At 46.8% G+C, this 15,529-nt stretch overlaps 1 protein-coding gene across 1 annotated transcript; it reads left to right on the top strand.

The window, feature by feature from the left end:
* Nucleotides 1–321: 321 nt before the first annotated feature.
* Nucleotides 322–13,137, top strand: LOC134515680 (cytochrome b5). The gene is made up of 5 exons (XM_063334914.1): nt 322–596; nt 8,829–8,957; nt 9,512–9,538; nt 11,425–11,456; nt 12,430–13,137. The coding sequence occupies exons 1-5, from the start codon at nt 432–434 to the stop codon at nt 12,518–12,520; spliced, it is 444 nt and encodes a 147-aa protein (XP_063190984.1). The 5' UTR covers nt 322–431; the 3' UTR covers nt 12,521–13,137.
* The last annotated feature ends 2,392 nt before the right edge of the window (nt 13,138–15,529 follow it).

Genomic DNA, 15,529 nt, shown 5'->3' on the forward strand with positions numbered 1-15,529 from the left:
TTACCAGAGGCCAAGGACGGACACCGCCGCGGGCAGGCCGCTGACAGGCACCTCGCTCTCTGGCCGTCCGGGTGGGGCGGCAGAGCGGCCGACGCCGGGGAGGAGCCGGGGCGGTGTCGGGGGGAGCGGGGGGAGCCGGCAAGGCCAGGCCGTAACGCGCCGCCTGAGGGAAGGCGAGGTGAGGCGAGACCCGGCGCCTTCCCGCCCTGGCGCTCTGGCCGCTCCCTATTGGCCCACGGCTGGCAACGCGCCCTCCCACTGGCTGCAGCCAGTGCCAGACGTCACCCCACCGCCGGTGTCGCTCGCTCCTCATTGGCCGTCGGACACGGCCGGGAGCCGCCGCGGGCCGTTAGCTGTAGGGGGCGGCCGCCATCGCTACGGCGGCTGCCGTGGGACAAGCCCATCGTTCCGCGAAGGTACCGGCGGCCAGCATGGAGTCCGGGGAGCGCACGGAGACTGGGAAGCGCGCGGCGGAGGCGGCGGCGGAGGCTGGGCCCGTCTTCACGCTGGAGGAGGTGGGGAAGCGGAACTCCAGCCGCGAGGCCTGGCTGGTCATCCACGGGCGTGTCTACGATGTCACCCGCTTCCTGGAGGAGGTGAGGCCGGGCGGGGCGGGGTCCCGTCCTGTCCCCTCAGGGGCCGCCGGGGGGAATGACGGGGCCTGGGGGGGCTGAAGGAGGGAGGAGAGGGCCTTGTGGCGGGGGGCTGAGGGGAGCGGGGAGGGCGTGTGGGGCTGAGAAGGGAGGGGAGGGCCTGGGAGGGGGAAGAGTAGAGGGGGCGGAGGGGTGCCATGGCGGGCAGAGATCACGGGGGAGGCTACAAGGGGAAGAGGAGACGAGTAGGCCTGGGGGCGGGGGGGCTCCTGAGGCAGGGCTCTAGCCTCAGGCTGTGGGACCTCGGCATCCCCCTTGCCCCGAGGGAGAGGTCCAGAAGCCCCGAGGAGGGTCCCCAAGAGACCCGGTGGTCCGTTGGCCACCGGCGCGGTTTATCTGCAAGTCCTGCCCCTGCTCAAAGACACCTGCGAGAAACGGGAGAGTCATGGCAAAGACCAGCTGAGGGCAGGGGTTGTGCTTCTACTCGCTGGAGTCAGCTTCTGTCTTCTGACAAAATCTGTTCAGGCATGCCTTACGTAGGAGGTGCAGCTCTCCTTGAGCCACGTTACTGCACTTCTGGTCTTGTAGGGTAAACGGTGTCGGACTAGCAGTAGTTTACATGTGACATCTCCAGGGACACCCCAGAACTTAAGGGAGAGAGTCATGGTGATTCAGTAGGTGAGCATCTGCTGCACTAATGCCTTCCCAGAGGTGACCGTGCACGAGTGATTCAGAAAGGGTGCAATCTCTGCTGCGTAATCTCCAGTTCTCTTCAATGTGGGGGACAAAAATTGCTTCTAGACTCAATGCTTTTGACTTCTGTTTTTGTGAAGGTTGAGAGTGATATCATTAGTGTTTGGAGATGAAAATAGAGTAGGAAGAAATGGTAAAATTTCAAACGGCTCTTATCCCAGCTTAAAAAAACACCAAACCCTTTGTAGCATCTACAGGATAATGCAAGAAAGTTAGTCTGAATCATCTCTAAAAGAAGGGCACTTCACTGAAAAGATGCCTGTTGCTGCTTGCTAGGTTTGCTTGTCCAAATTAAACTCTGATTTTCCTCCAGGCATATACGATTAAAGCATGTCTGCTATGTAGTCATAACATATAATGACAAAGCTACCTTGGTGACGTGTAGAGGCTTATCAGATTGGAGGAGAGAACGATAACCTGGCAGCTTTTCTACAGTGGCCTGACAGCTGGAGGTAGTGGCTTTCTGTGTAACTTTCAGTTTTATAAAGTTGGACGCAATCGATTTTGTTCATTGGATCCAGCATCATGACGCTTCATTCAGAATTTGACTTGGGCTTTGAGTCTTCCCCCCGTTTATTTTAAGAGAGCCTCTAAGGTATTTCAGCGAACAAATTAGGGAGTGTCTTTTACTACAGTGGCTTGAGCTGGCCTTTGCCATAGCCAGTTCTGCACTGTTTATAGCTTTTGTAATGAAAAATCTTGCTCTCACAGGACCATAAATGGATCCTGGCTGCTCGCTCCTTTGCTCACCAGTGTCTGCTGTTGGTTCTCCAGCACTGTTTGCAGATGTCTCCGCGTCAGGTGCAGGATCTGAAAAGCTGCCTGCTGAGCAGCTGCTCTTCTTGGGTCTTTGATACTTGAGAGAGACTCCAGGAACCCAGTACGCTGGAAAGAAAAGTACGTGGGACAGAGAAGAAACTAGCAGCTGATGCTCAGCTGTTTGTTTTACAGGAGAGCCCACAGGTCCGGCTGAGGTGAGGGACCTGTTGCACACTTAGTCGCATGCATCTACAGCAAGATGCAAACTGTACTGTAAAGAGCTTGTAGTCAGGGTGGGAAGCAGAGGACAATCATATTGAGTGTGACTCTAACTCAAGAAGCTCTTAAATGGTGGAGCTGCAAGCAGAAGTAAGGTACTTGGATTCCTGTTCCAGGGTCAGTTCACAAGACCAGGAGTTTTCCAGCTGGTACGTGAGGATTTTTTGAGCAGCTGACTGCCTCCTTCGACCTGCACGCCCCCTCCAGTGTTTGGGTTCCCCGGCACTAGGCCAAACCTGTCATCTGGCATCTATCAAATTCCTGAGAGCGCGCAGTGGAGTAGAAAGCTGTGGGCCCAGCTACTTCTGCTGATCATATGAAACAGGCAGGATGATGGGTGTATTTTGAAGAATGTTTGTTACTCCACTAGTTTCTGAAATCTTTCATGTTTGCACCTTGAAGTCTAGTACAAGAACCAGGGGGCATCAGAGAAGCTGGCTGGAGCCAGGTTCAAAACAAATGGTGTTTCTTCACGCAACAGGGAGCAGACCAGTGAAACTCCTTGACAAAGGTTGTTCTGGATGCAAGAAGGTTAAGTAGATTCAGGGGAAGACCAGGCAAAAATGCGGAAAAACAGTTCACTGCTGGTTTCTAAATAACAAAACACTGTGGGCTTAGGAAGAGCCAAAAAGAGCTGGAGATTGGGACTGTGCTTGCAGAAAGTGTGTTGTCTTATGCTTGTCTCCATGTTCCAATTATAGTTGCTGCTTATCACCTTTCTGACTTAAGAGTTAGAAAAATGTTTTCAAGATATTTACGCGAGTGTGAATGACACAGTGTTTCAGAGCATGGATCCTGCGTGGTGGTCACAGTCTTCATCTCGGCATTCTGTGTAAGACAGCATCTGGGACGTGCTCCCTGGGACACCTTCAGTATTATAAATGAGCCCAGAAGAACGCTTCACTCCCCCCCAGCAAGCCAGTTTTAGCACTGCCCTGAATGTTACCTTGAGATGGTATTTCACGCTGCCCTTTCCAAGCCCTTTTTCCCATTTGTGTTTTTCTGACATGAAAAAGATCTACTTGGACTAGGGAAAGGAAGAAGAATAAGGCTACTGTTTTAACTGTGCCAGCATGGCTGACACAACACTCTGCTATGTACACCCCTCACTGACATAGTGAAACTCGTAGATCAAGGCCTAATTTATTGGCAAAAATACACTTTATATCTGTTACCCCACTGTAATCACTCGAGTGACAGGGGAACAATGTGTAGCTGATCGGAACCAGGAGTGTTTGTCTTGTTTAAAAGTTACAGTTGTCTGATAAACTGTTCTGCTTTGGAGCTTTGAGTTGCTGTAACTGCAGCTATCGGGTTTTCAGCAGGTACTCTTTCCCCTTGATCCTGCGTAGTCACTGAAGCAGTATCTAATTGTTGCCTTTTCTGGCCTTTGGTCACAGATTATTTGAACAGGATCGCTGAGTTCCACTGCAGCGTTACCTTGGAGTGATGGCGTAATCTCAAAGAAGCCTCACTGCTAAAAGATTGTGGAATTTTGCTCTGTGATTCCTGCAAACTAGGTACAGCAGGTCAGCCATTAGCTGGCCAACTCAAAGTCTGAATGTTGTGTGAAGCATGGATCAGTTTAAACTTCAATTTACTTTGTTATTTACTGTGTAATAGGAGTAACAATTAAGACATTTATCACATAGCAAAATTCTACTGAACTATAAGAACATGAATGAAATGCAGGAGACGTGCAAAGACAGCAACTGACATTTCATGGATGTGCCTGAGACTGCAATCACTTGTGCTTCAGAAAGCCTGTACGTGCCTGAAACGAAGTGTGATTATTTGAAATCTGAGATAGCCTTATGGCAATAGTGTATTTTTCTCCTGAATCTAGGTAATCGGACCACCAGAATACATGTTATTATTCCTGATTGCGGTAGTCTAGAAAAGCAGGTGTAGACTTTGGCCAGAGCAAAAAGGGCTGGCTGCTCAGGTAGGTGTGAACGTTGAGTGAGGAAGTGGAGGAAGGCACATCTACCTCCCCAACAGGCTCTCTGAGCTCTGGTACTGCTCACACTTATGCCCTCACCACACTGGTATTAAAATCTGTGGGTTTTAACTTGTGCCCAATCTGTAACAGACGTTTTCACAAGCATTCTTATCATAGAGGAACATAATTTATCACCATTTTGTCGCAGGACTAGAAGAGTTTGGAGATACATGTCTCTTCAGTATACCTTTTTGTCTGTTACCTGAGTCCACAAGATACAGCAGCCACCACAGTTTTGTGTCTTGGCACGCGCTGCTGCTTCTGATCGCCTGATAAGTGTGACTAGAAATCTATTTGAACTGGTTTCCAAGTGGAATGAGCCTGGGTTGTGACAACTGTATCCCAAACTGGTCAGTTGGTTTCAAGTATAATGTTGTTCAAACTATGTTTGAAAAGAATAAAATATTCTACTGCTGAGAGCTCCTCTTTAAAATTATATGGTTCTAACAGAAGTTAGAGTCTTTCCAGGCAAGTACAAGGCTAAGGTAGGGTTTGTGCTCAGGAGAGCTGGTCGTTAATAGCATTATCATAGAGATGAAAGCGAAGAGGAGGGAAGTATCAGATGGTTGCTCACACCAGAGAGTCTGCAGAGTTTTAGATTCTTACCTCCTTACTGTACCAGCAGCAAGAAACCAATATTGAATACCTTTCTTTGTCTTTCTGCATTTAATTCCTGCGTACTCTGGTGTATCTGAAACCAGAACTCTGTGAGGGAGAAGGAGGAATGTCAGAGATCTGGTTTTGCTCATACTGACTTGCTCCAGCTTTGCAAGATGTTTTCAGGGAAACCTGTTCTGTATGTTAAAACAAGCTCTGAAGGGTGTGTGGCTGATGGACACCATTTGTCTAGGTGGCTGCTTGTCCTTGTTTTCTGGCTAGTTTAGTACTGGCTCATTATTATTGCACAGTAACACTCTTCCCTTTCCTGGGTAATACTCTTTCCCTTTCTTTAATACTGGGGCTAGGAATGAAAGCTTTTGCATCCCTCCTCAATGTGATGCTCTTGTGTCTGAGCTGATCCAGCAATCTAATTAGTCATAGAGCTTAGTGTTGCTTCTGAGCTCATTTGTAGTTTACAGTGGGTCTGTAACAGCAGTTGCCAGCCAGACGTATGCAGACAGGCACATGGAGTTTGTGAAGAGGCGACTCTAGGCTCTCGCCTTCTGCAATGGGTTTCCATGTTGCACTCTCAGAAGCCTTTGCCTCGTGCCTACGGTTCTGACCTGCTGCTGCTTCTGGCTCGCTCCATACCCCTCCTAAAGGCTACACAGACAGAGCATCTTCTGAGGTCTCATGAATAAATACAACTTTGGCTGATACAGAAGATGGACTATTGGAGCTGCTAATTAGGAGGTGAGTCATCAAGGGCAAACCTTCTTTGTTCACCACCTTAGAGCATCAGTAACATATTTGAAGTGAGCTTGGAGTGAATATGGGGTTGTACAACTCCCTACTTCTCCTGTTCCTCTCTGGACCCAGTTTGGTCCCAATTTGGAGAACTTTATTCAAAGATCACACTGAAATGATGCTTTTGAGAGTACCTGCTGTAGCTGTGAGTATTGCAGAGCATGAGGAAGTCCTGGGTTTTCTCCTCCCCCTAAATCTCCTGATTGTGGCAAGAGCAGGCTGGCGTCCCTTCTGCCCTGCCTGGGCCAGGGACTCCGGAGGGTGCCTTATACTGGCGATGGCTGTTGTGCTTTCACTTCCAAATGACAAGACTGTAAGACTTGTAAGACTGTTTTCTCTGCTCAGTGGTGCTGGTTATATCCTTCCAGAACTGGTGCGTCAAGAGTACTGATGTTGCGGTCAACGTGTACTTTATTTGTTGTGTATGCTGAAGGCTCCAGTGACAAGGAGGTTCCGGTTCTGTTACTGCTTTAAGGAAGGCTTCTGAGGACTGGTGCTTGGGCCCACCTCTCTTGTTCTTGTTTACTTTTGTCTGTTTCTGAAAAGAAACAGACATTTTTCAGCCATTACTTCCTCTGGAAGTACTTTTTTTTTTTTTTTGTCACATTTTGCAACACTTCCAGCTTTCAAGTTTTCCTGGAGGAGCTGTAGCTCTGGGAAGTTTTGTGGCAGAGTAAATGACTTCCTGTATAAATAGTCTGGTTTTACGTTTGCTCCGGTATGACAAGGTAAGAATTGTCTGGCTGCAGTTGTGGTTGTCTAGACTAGGGAGTCCTTTCAGAAATACGATATGCCAAAACATTTTTAAGTTTTCTTTTCATTTGGCTTGGTGATTATAGTGAAGGATGGATGTGCATGAATAAATAATTATTTTTCTTACTTGTGGATTTAGCAAGTGCATAGAAAGGCTTCAGACCCAAAGATGTAAAGAGGAGTAAACTTTACCTTTCTTCTTGTCTCTTGTATGTGCAAAGACTGGATGCCACTGAAAGCCTTTATCCACTGCATGTTCCCTGTTACTGCAGGTTTTTGACCGCCCTTTTAGGGTGGATAATTAGGAAAGCAAGGTTGTCTTCTTAAAATTCAGTTCTGATATTTTTCCATCTGAAATGAGGTTTCTGGTGACACATCCCTAAGGAGTTCTTCTAGAAGTCTAAAAGTAAATGGCCAGTTTTTCATCCCCTGGTTTCTGTGGATCTTTGCAAAAATACTTATAAAATAGCTGAAAATTGGACAGTTCTGAGTAATTTGCATAGGCAATATACAGCATCACTGCAGCCGAGCCCGAGAGTGTGATCCAGGGGGCGCAGAAATGATCTAAAGGGTGGTTTTGCTGCAGCCTGTGTTTCCATTGACTCCCTTGCGCGAACAGAGACATGCATCCAACTCTGTAGTGAGCCACCCCAGCAGATAATCGCTTCCTTTTTTTTTTTCTTTTTTTTTTTTTTTTTTGGAGTGTGGGTTTTCTGCTAGAGTAGTCCCTGATGTGACTCCCTCTGACATCAAGTGAGCGCGAGGGTTGGTGTGGGAGAAATGGCAGCAAGATCTGTAGCCAGGCACAGAGGGAATGGGCAGAGAGGAACCTCACTTGGCTTTACAGCTAAGGCAATCTAATAACTGACTGCTAACCAAACTGTGTCCTAGGACTGCAGACTTTGCCCTTCATGCTGCTGAGAAAGCTCCACGTTGATTTTTTGTTACATACCTGGACAATAAAGGGATTTATTCAGAATACAGAGCTCTGATATGAGGATTACAGAATTGGCTGCAGCAACTCACTGGAGTAAACAACTGGACTGTTTTTATGTCCATACTGAGTATGTTTGGTATGAGGTGTGATAGCCAAGTGGGAATATTTAGACTTTCGGCAGCAAAACCAGACAAGCTCAAGGAAGAGGGGCAATGGCAACTGTTCTGTGTCTGTGGGAAGGAAAAATATATTACAGACAGGTGCGTTAGTCCTTTGATCTGAAATTTGGTCTAATATCTCTTCTCCAGTTCCAGGCTTGTAGCCATTAGAGGCATTTCAGGCAGCAGTGAACAAGTCTCATCTTCTAAACTGGTGTCTTTAGTGCTTGTTGCCTGATGCTCTAGAAAACTGGGTTAGTCCCTGTGTGTGCACTCAGAAGGCTGACCACTTTATTGGATTAACTGGGTTAGCTGATGGTTCAAACCCAACTATTTGTTCACACGCCCCCTGTAAAGAGATTGTGCTTTGCGAGCTTTGTGGTTAGCGCTTTCCATTGCCAATCTGTTCCTAGAATTATGGTATTGACAGTGCTAGAGAAGAGCCCAACCCATCAAGGAAAACAGAATCGCATCCGGGTTTTTTTGTCAGTTCATAACGCTTGGTCTCACAGTTGTCTGTGACCGTCTGCTACCAACAGAAATGCCGGTGTTGTTGTGGAGCGTCCTGGGGATTTAGTGCTCTCGTTGTTGCAACTTCTGTTCTTCTCCACTCCTCATTGAACAGTTATGTGTAGAGAGAGGCTGTCAGACAAACACTATTAATTTTTTATAGTATCTGAAGATGTAGAATATGCTTTCCTCCACTGGTGTCTGTGAAGACAGTGTTGTCTTCTGCTTCACTAGCTCTCAAGTTGCCTCAGGAAAGTTCTTGATAAAATCATGCAGGAGTTGCAAGCGAGGGAGTCTGATCTATGCAGTGAAGCCCATGAAAAGCTACATGAGGATATCCTTTCTCCCGTACTATTTTCTTGACCAAATCTGTTACAGAATCACAGAAGGGATAGCTCGGCTGTGGGGGACAAAGCTGTGCTTCCCTGTGTATGTTGGGGATTCACCTCTTTGGAGGGATTTTTATTATGCAAGGTATTTTCCAGGCTGTGCAGCACACATTGTTCTCTGTGAATTCCTGAAGCAGAGGTTGGACAATTGAACCTTTGGAAGATTTTATTGATGATGTTGTTTTGAAGCATTTGTGATGAACAGAAGAGATTGGAAGGAAGGCGGCTGACACTCTTGGTACCTTTTTTGCATCTAGCCCTTTGCTCACCTGAAGTCTTCTCTTCCAGCATCCAGGTGGAGAAGAAGTTTTGCTCGAACAAGCTGGTAAAGATGCCACAGAGAGCTTCGAAGATGTTGGACATTCCACAGATGCCAGGGACATGCTCCAGCAGTACTACATAGGGGAGATCCACCCGGTAAGGACCAGCTGGCTGTGACAGCCTCTTTCAAACACATGAGGGGACCGTGTAGAAGTGTGACTCCCCTTTGTGTAACCCACTAAGCACATACACCAAGATGTGTCTTGCAAAATAAGTAAGTAGTTAAGGGTTTTGGGCAGTCTCTGTGTCGTCCAGGAATTCTGTCAAGGAAAGAGGATCTCTGTTGAGGAAACAAAACTAAATTAGTCTTCTCTTTTCACCATTCAGAACATAGTTCTCACTACAATTAAGTTGGGGGCACTTAAAGAAGCTAATCTAACTGGTTCCTTCCTCAGCTGGTAGTACCGTAACTTCCCCTTGCCTTGTAATTTAGAGTTCAGGAGGGGGAGAGATCACAGGGGCATGGCACAAACTACATGCTACAAAGATGGTGCCTTTGGGCGCTGCAGGAATGACTCCTTTGAAAACCAAATCCGGGCAATTACCCCGATGATGAGGACTGTGTACGGAACAATTCCCTCATAAAGACTGCAGGTTTCTCTTGAAGTCAGTGCTTATCTTTTTTTCTCTTTTTTTTTCCTCCTTGACAGCACGATCGTAAAAAAGAAGGTTCTAAGGTAAGCAATTAATGCTTTACTTTTCTGTTTTAATTTCATGCTGTGGAGATGATGGTATGGTCACAAAATGAACAAAGAAGTTGTCACATGCCTTTTTTTTTTCTTTCTTTTTTTTCTCCTCCCTGTGGAGCTTGTGGCTTTATGTTTACGCAAACTACGGTAATGAATAAATCTTCTAAGCAAATTATACTTTTTTTTGTTTGTTTGCTCTGAAGCTCAGCAGTCACTCAGTGTGCAATTGGAAGTGTTTTTTGTGCCCTCTCTGCCCTGACATCAGAATGTTATTTCCACACCTTGAGCCACAGAGCGTTTTTTTGCATTACTCGCTGTGTCCTGACCACTGAACTGTTAGTGTTGTTGCATTCAAGCCAGGAGACAGACACAGCCAGCGTGGGGTTGGCTGTAAAACAAGATTTCTCTGTTAACTGCCCTAGTAATCATTGGTGTTGCTTAAAACTCAGGTACTCCTGGATTAGAACAGGGCACAGTGTTGCAAAAATGGCTTTGAAATAGATGGGGAGAGGGAAGTGGTAATAAATAGAATCCCATCCGAGAGGTAAACATGTGCCTTGCAGCTGGCTTCTCTTCTCGCTTGGCTTGAAGGCTTGGACCCGGTGCAGCTCTGCCTTCAACAAGGCTTTCATTAGGTGTTGTTCAAAGCAGGGCCACTCGCAGAGTAGCGGGAATCAAGAAGGAAGCTGTCAACGGAGGGAGTGGCGACTGAAGCCCTGGGAGTGTTTGCTTGCTGTAGTCAGCCATAGAAAGAATAACGCAGGCTGAGTAAAACCTGCTCTTGGTTATAAAGCAGGACTGCGTGATTATGCATATATTCACCTTAAGATTTATTGTTTGGGTCAACTCGATTTCATAAACAGAATCACATGCCTAAACTCTGCATAGAAATAAGTAATAATCCGAGTAGCTCCCTTGGATATGAGTTATTTTTTTTCAAATATTTTTCTCTACTGAGGAGGAAGTCCAATGAGTTATGTACAGCTAAGGTCTTTCTCCAGTGTGTAACATCTGTTTTAAAAGCAGGCCCAAGTATAATTTAAAAATAGCAGCAAGAGGTAGAAGTCAGCAATGTAAAAATAAATAGCGGGGAGCAACGAAAAAGAAAAAAATTGTACATGTATACTCTTGCGACGCAGCTCAGAAGTAACTCCCCACAATAAGTGTCAATGTTTCGCATCCGCTGAATGTATTATGGTACAAAAGTAAACACTGAAGCTCTCAAGAAATGGAGATAATTCTGTTTAGGATGGGCAGAAAAGGTGACTTTTGGCTGGTAGGTATTGATTAAACTGGAGAGTAGCAACAGCCATCGCGGAGTTCACGAAAGCCTAAATGAGAATTTCAGCTGACTGGAAAAAGTATTTAAATTTTCATAGTTTCATGAAAGGAGAAGTATAAAAGTTTGGAAACAGGTTGTGCGCAAGGGAAGAACCGAAGAGGAACATTGTGGTTGTTTGCTTCAGGGGTCAGGCAGCAGGATGGCAAACAGGGACGTGGGCAGGGGTTTGGAGAGAGGATCGTAGTGAAAGGGCTCTCCGTATCAGAGTGCCAGTTACCATCCTCAGCACAGAAGACGAACAGCCTGGTTTGCGAGGTAATGAGCAAGACGTTTTTTTGAGAGGGGTGCAAGTTCCAGTGTGAAGTTGAGGACTGGGTGGGAGGGATTGGATTGATGGAAAGAATGTGGAGGTGAGGATGAGGGCAAACATCACCAGAAACATCTGCGCTTGTGACAGAGGGTGGTTGGGAGAGGAAGGGAGGATTATTTTTCCTCTGTATTTGTAATCACATGTTCAGTCCTGTAGTCTTATTAGCACATGTTTAATGCTTCTTTTTTTCCCCCCCTGCTAACTCCTTCTTTCCTCCTTCAGGATCCAAGTATGACATCCTCAGGCCAAGCAAGGTATAGTACGCTCTTAAAATAAGCGTAAGAAATTGAGGGGTTAGGATTCTCCATTTGTAGAACTGCACATTAAGTCTAATGGGCAGGGAAAAAAACCACCCTGAGGGTATTACTGCACTGTCCTTCCCGCAAGCAGATAGTCCAAAGTACGTTGCCAAACTGCAGCGCACCGAGTTACCTGCCAGGGCGTGCACCTCCCTTGCCGGACGTGGAGACACAGCCGGCGGTGAGAAGTCCCTTGCTCCACGCTGGGCAGAACAGGCATCCTGGTATTTTGCAGCTTGGAAACTTTTGGCCCACGTGTTCATGTTACACAACTGCGGCTGCGGTCCCTGTGCCCTACAGTGATTATTTGGGTGGTCGCTGCAGGCGACTCTGTGTGGCAACACAGTGATGTGCGTTTTTTTGGACGATCTTTACCATGAGCGCCCCTGTTCAGTTGAAAATCCAGGAGTGCTTACAGCCAGAGCAGGGCCCTAGTCTTTCGTAGCCGATGCAGAACTCTTCTGCTAAGGAGGCTGCTGAAGGTGAGCCTGTGGCCTCTCGTTTATGAGTGAGGAAGATTTATTGTGGCATAGCTGTAGCAATTGCCATCCTTGAGTCAACTCGGCTGTTTGTATAGCACAAATTACAGTCTGACTTATTTAAGGAAAAAAACAAACCCAACCAACAACAAAAAACCCAAATTGGTTTCTCTGTGTGCCCAACTGGAAACTTCAGGAATTCAGCTGCTATTTTATAAGCCAGCCTTGCGGGCGCAGGGGCCTCTCACAGGGGCCGGGCTAGAGCTGCCCAGCCCTGTGAGCCACGGCCCGTACGGCTGCTCTGTGGGCTGACAGGACACAGGTCCCGAGAGTTCCCTAGATGAAAGCAGACGTGTAATAAGCGATGAACATCTTGAATGAATTATTAACTTGATACTTTCTTCTGGTTTATGTTGTGTGTATTTTTGTTTTGTTTTTTCTCTCCATAGTTTCTGGTCAACATGGCTAATCCCCATCTTCGGAGCACTGGTCTTAGGTTTAATGTATCGCTATTACATGTTGGATGGGAGAACCTCTTGAGCTGACCTTGCTGGGACCTCAGAAAGCCGGAAAGAGAGGGTGTGAGAGAGCGCGTGCATGCATGCAACATGTGGAGTTCTGCTTCCCTTAATCTTTTCTGCCCTTGCTTTTAGCTTTGAGTCTGTCAAGTGATGTTTCTATCCATGGGACCAAGCTAATACCGAACTCCATCCTAACTCTGGGACCCACGGACCTGTCGTACTTCCCTCTTGCGGTGGCAGGGCAAGTGCAACTTCCCGGCCTCCTCTTACATTCGTGTGTGGTCTCCCTCGCGTGTGCGTGCTCCTGCGCTCTCTCTCTCCCCCTCTCTTGCTCTCTGAAGTAAACCACAGACAACCTTTTTCTTTCAATGCCTTTTCGTTAAGCCAGACAACGTGAAACAGCTGCTCATGAGCCTGTGGATTTGCCGCAGTCCTTCACGTAGCATTGTCAGAAATAAACTGCAAGTTGTCTACAGTCCTTTCCAGAAAAGATGTCCGGAGATTCGGTTCCGCAGTAACTTTCCCAGTGCATGCAGGCAACACTAATTGGGGCAGCAGGAAATTGTTAGCTTTGCTACCTCTTTCTGTACGTGTCTGTTTTTAACGGTTAAACAAATATAAGTATTTTAAAAGCAATTCTGTTCATTTTGTAATATTTGTACTTGTCCCTTCAAGATGTATATTCTGTGAAACAATTTATACCGTGAATCCTGCTTTGTTTGGGTGCTTTTGTGCTGCGTGCGGCAATGCCAGAAATGGGAACTGACATGTGGTTTCACGAAGTGCAGATTTTTCTTTCTCCCTGAGGTCTCGATCCAACACATGTATTGGAAACAAAACTCATTCTTACTCACTGTGAATGTACACCAGATGGGGGGCAAAACCAGAATGTACACCAGATGGGGGGCAAAACCAAATAAATCCTGTCTCTTTTCGCTAAATGAAAAGGGAAAGGAAATTCATTTGGGATTTGTGCATAATGCTGCTTTTGTCTTGGAATAGAGGAGGGTATTTCACTCTTCTGTGTTTGTGAATTGTGTAGTCGGCCTCCAACAGTGCAGAGACAATGTAAGGTATGCTTCATGCACTGAGGCATGAATCTGTCCCTCTCTTCCAGCACATTGGTCTGTGGCTTCGGGATCTGCTAAGGAAAGGGAACTCGTGTTCCGGCGTCTGGTATCCTTCGGCAGCGTATTGTGTACGGTTGTACAACGCTGCTCTGACACTGCTTCCCAACTCAAATGTTACAGCAAAGCTGATCACCCTTTTGAATGGCAGCAAAAAGGGAAGAGACACGCTGGGGTCTCGTTTGTGAAAACCTCCCATAAGTTGGGGCTTTACTTCTCTCTTGCGTGAAACTACTCTGTTCTCCAGAAGTTCGTGTAGAGGAATTTCTTGGCTGTGGAGTTACACTCTGCCTTCTTAAAAACAAAGGCCAAGGAACTGCGTAGTCGCTGGGAAGGGAGGGCACTGCTGGGGCTGCATTACTCCCTCCGCCCCTCCAGCGGGGGCACGGGCTGGTCGCTGCCAGCAGCAGCGTCTCACGTTCGCGTGCAGTGTTTGAGCAGGGGTGCAACAGAAGTGCCCGCAGAGGTCTGCCTTCCTACAGGACGTTTTTCACTGCCATCGATTGTTTAGTCTCTTACGGTGAATTATCTGGGCAGGGAAACCTGGAGTTCACCGTTGCCAAAGTGGCTCTTGGAGATCCTACTGCAAACGACGTTTGTCCCTCCTTCTCTCCCGGCTGCTTCGGTGGTCTAGTTTCTGTTTATTCCGTCCTGACAAGAGTCTAGCAGAAGAGTATAAATCTGAGCCAAGGAAAATCCAGTGGGAAAGACCTGGGAAATTCTATTTAGCTACATTTTAAAGGATAAAGGTGACAGGCCACATAGTCATACATTAACATAGGTCTTAAAGTCAGTGAGAGGTCGGCTAATGTGAGTTTATGGAAAATAGATCTTATCAGTCTGAAATGATATTTTTATATTCCAGATTATCTGAAAATACACTGATGTGCTGCTTAGGCTTCTGTAAGGCATTCGGGTTGATACTGCAAGGTATAGTGCCTGATTTAACAAAAGCAATACAAAAATCCACGAGGACAAATTGAAAACTGAAAGATTTAACAGCAGAAAGGCGATAGCCAGTCGCTGAACGTGTTTCAGATTCACCCCAACGAGCAGTCCATGGCTGTGTAAGATCTAGCAGTGACCTGGAGGAGACAGATGCCCCCTGGTAAAGCCGGCGAGCTTGGCGATGGCTGCCCGGCGCGGTCTGGGTAAGATGGATGCAAGGTTGTGTATGGGAAAACGCACCAGGAACGCTGGATGTTGGGCTGCAGCGTCGCTCCGAGGAAGTGGCAGAACGGGACACTGCGGGGTAAAGGTCCAGCGCGTTCCTCTCGGGCGTTCGTGGGAAGGCTCCGCTGCGTTTGGCACTGTGGCTGCAGTGGATGAATGCGATGACTATGCCTCTGGCTTTTAAAAAATCCAGAGAAATGCCATGTAAATTATTAAAAGCTTGGAAAACATTATTTAGGGTGAGAGACCTGAGCCCATTCTAGTTTATCAAAGGAAAGGTTACAAAATCATAGCGTTGGAATAGAAACTTTATCAAAGGGCTTTTTGATCTAGAGGACAGTAGTCTAAAAAAGGCCACTCAACGCTAGAGCAGTTCAAACTGGAAACAGGTACTTTTTCATATTTATCACAAAGTCCTTAACCGTGAAAACAGTTTAGTGAGGTTTATAGTGATTCTCTATATCAACAGAAAGTGTTAAAGCTGGAAGGCACGTGTTGGCTAAAGCATCATCTTACTGAGCCAGGCACTCTCTGCATTCAGTAACATATTGGTAACTCTAGATAACTTTTTGCCGTCCTCAGATCTTGTCCCGTTGCTGTTTACCATTGGCAAAACTGCCTGTTAATTCCCATTTGTTCCGTAGTCTTTCCGTTGAGGCTGCTGTTTCCTTTTAACCCATTAACTGCTGGGGGGAGACCTCCAGTCTTGTTCCAGGGCTTGTGAGAGC

Source organism: Chroicocephalus ridibundus, chromosome 4 (genome assembly GCF_963924245.1).
Source record: "Chroicocephalus ridibundus chromosome 4, bChrRid1.1, whole genome shotgun sequence".
NCBI lineage: Eukaryota > Metazoa > Chordata > Aves > Charadriiformes > Laridae > Chroicocephalus > Chroicocephalus ridibundus.

What these genes read in the sequence shown, in the direction of transcription:
- LOC134515680 (XM_063334914.1), top strand. Translation starts at nt 432, where the DNA reads ATGGAGTCCGGGGAGCGCACGGAGACTGGGAAGCGCGCGGCGGAGGCG. An exon ending in ACATAGGGGAGATCCACCCG is followed by an intron (nt 8,958 to 9,511) that starts GTAAGGACCAGC and finishes CCTCCTTGACAG; the next exon opens with CACGATCGTAAAAAAGAAGG. An exon ending in GTAAAAAAGAAGGTTCTAAG is followed by an intron (nt 9,539 to 11,424) that starts GTAAGCAATTAA and finishes TTCCTCCTTCAG; the next exon opens with GATCCAAGTATGACATCCTC.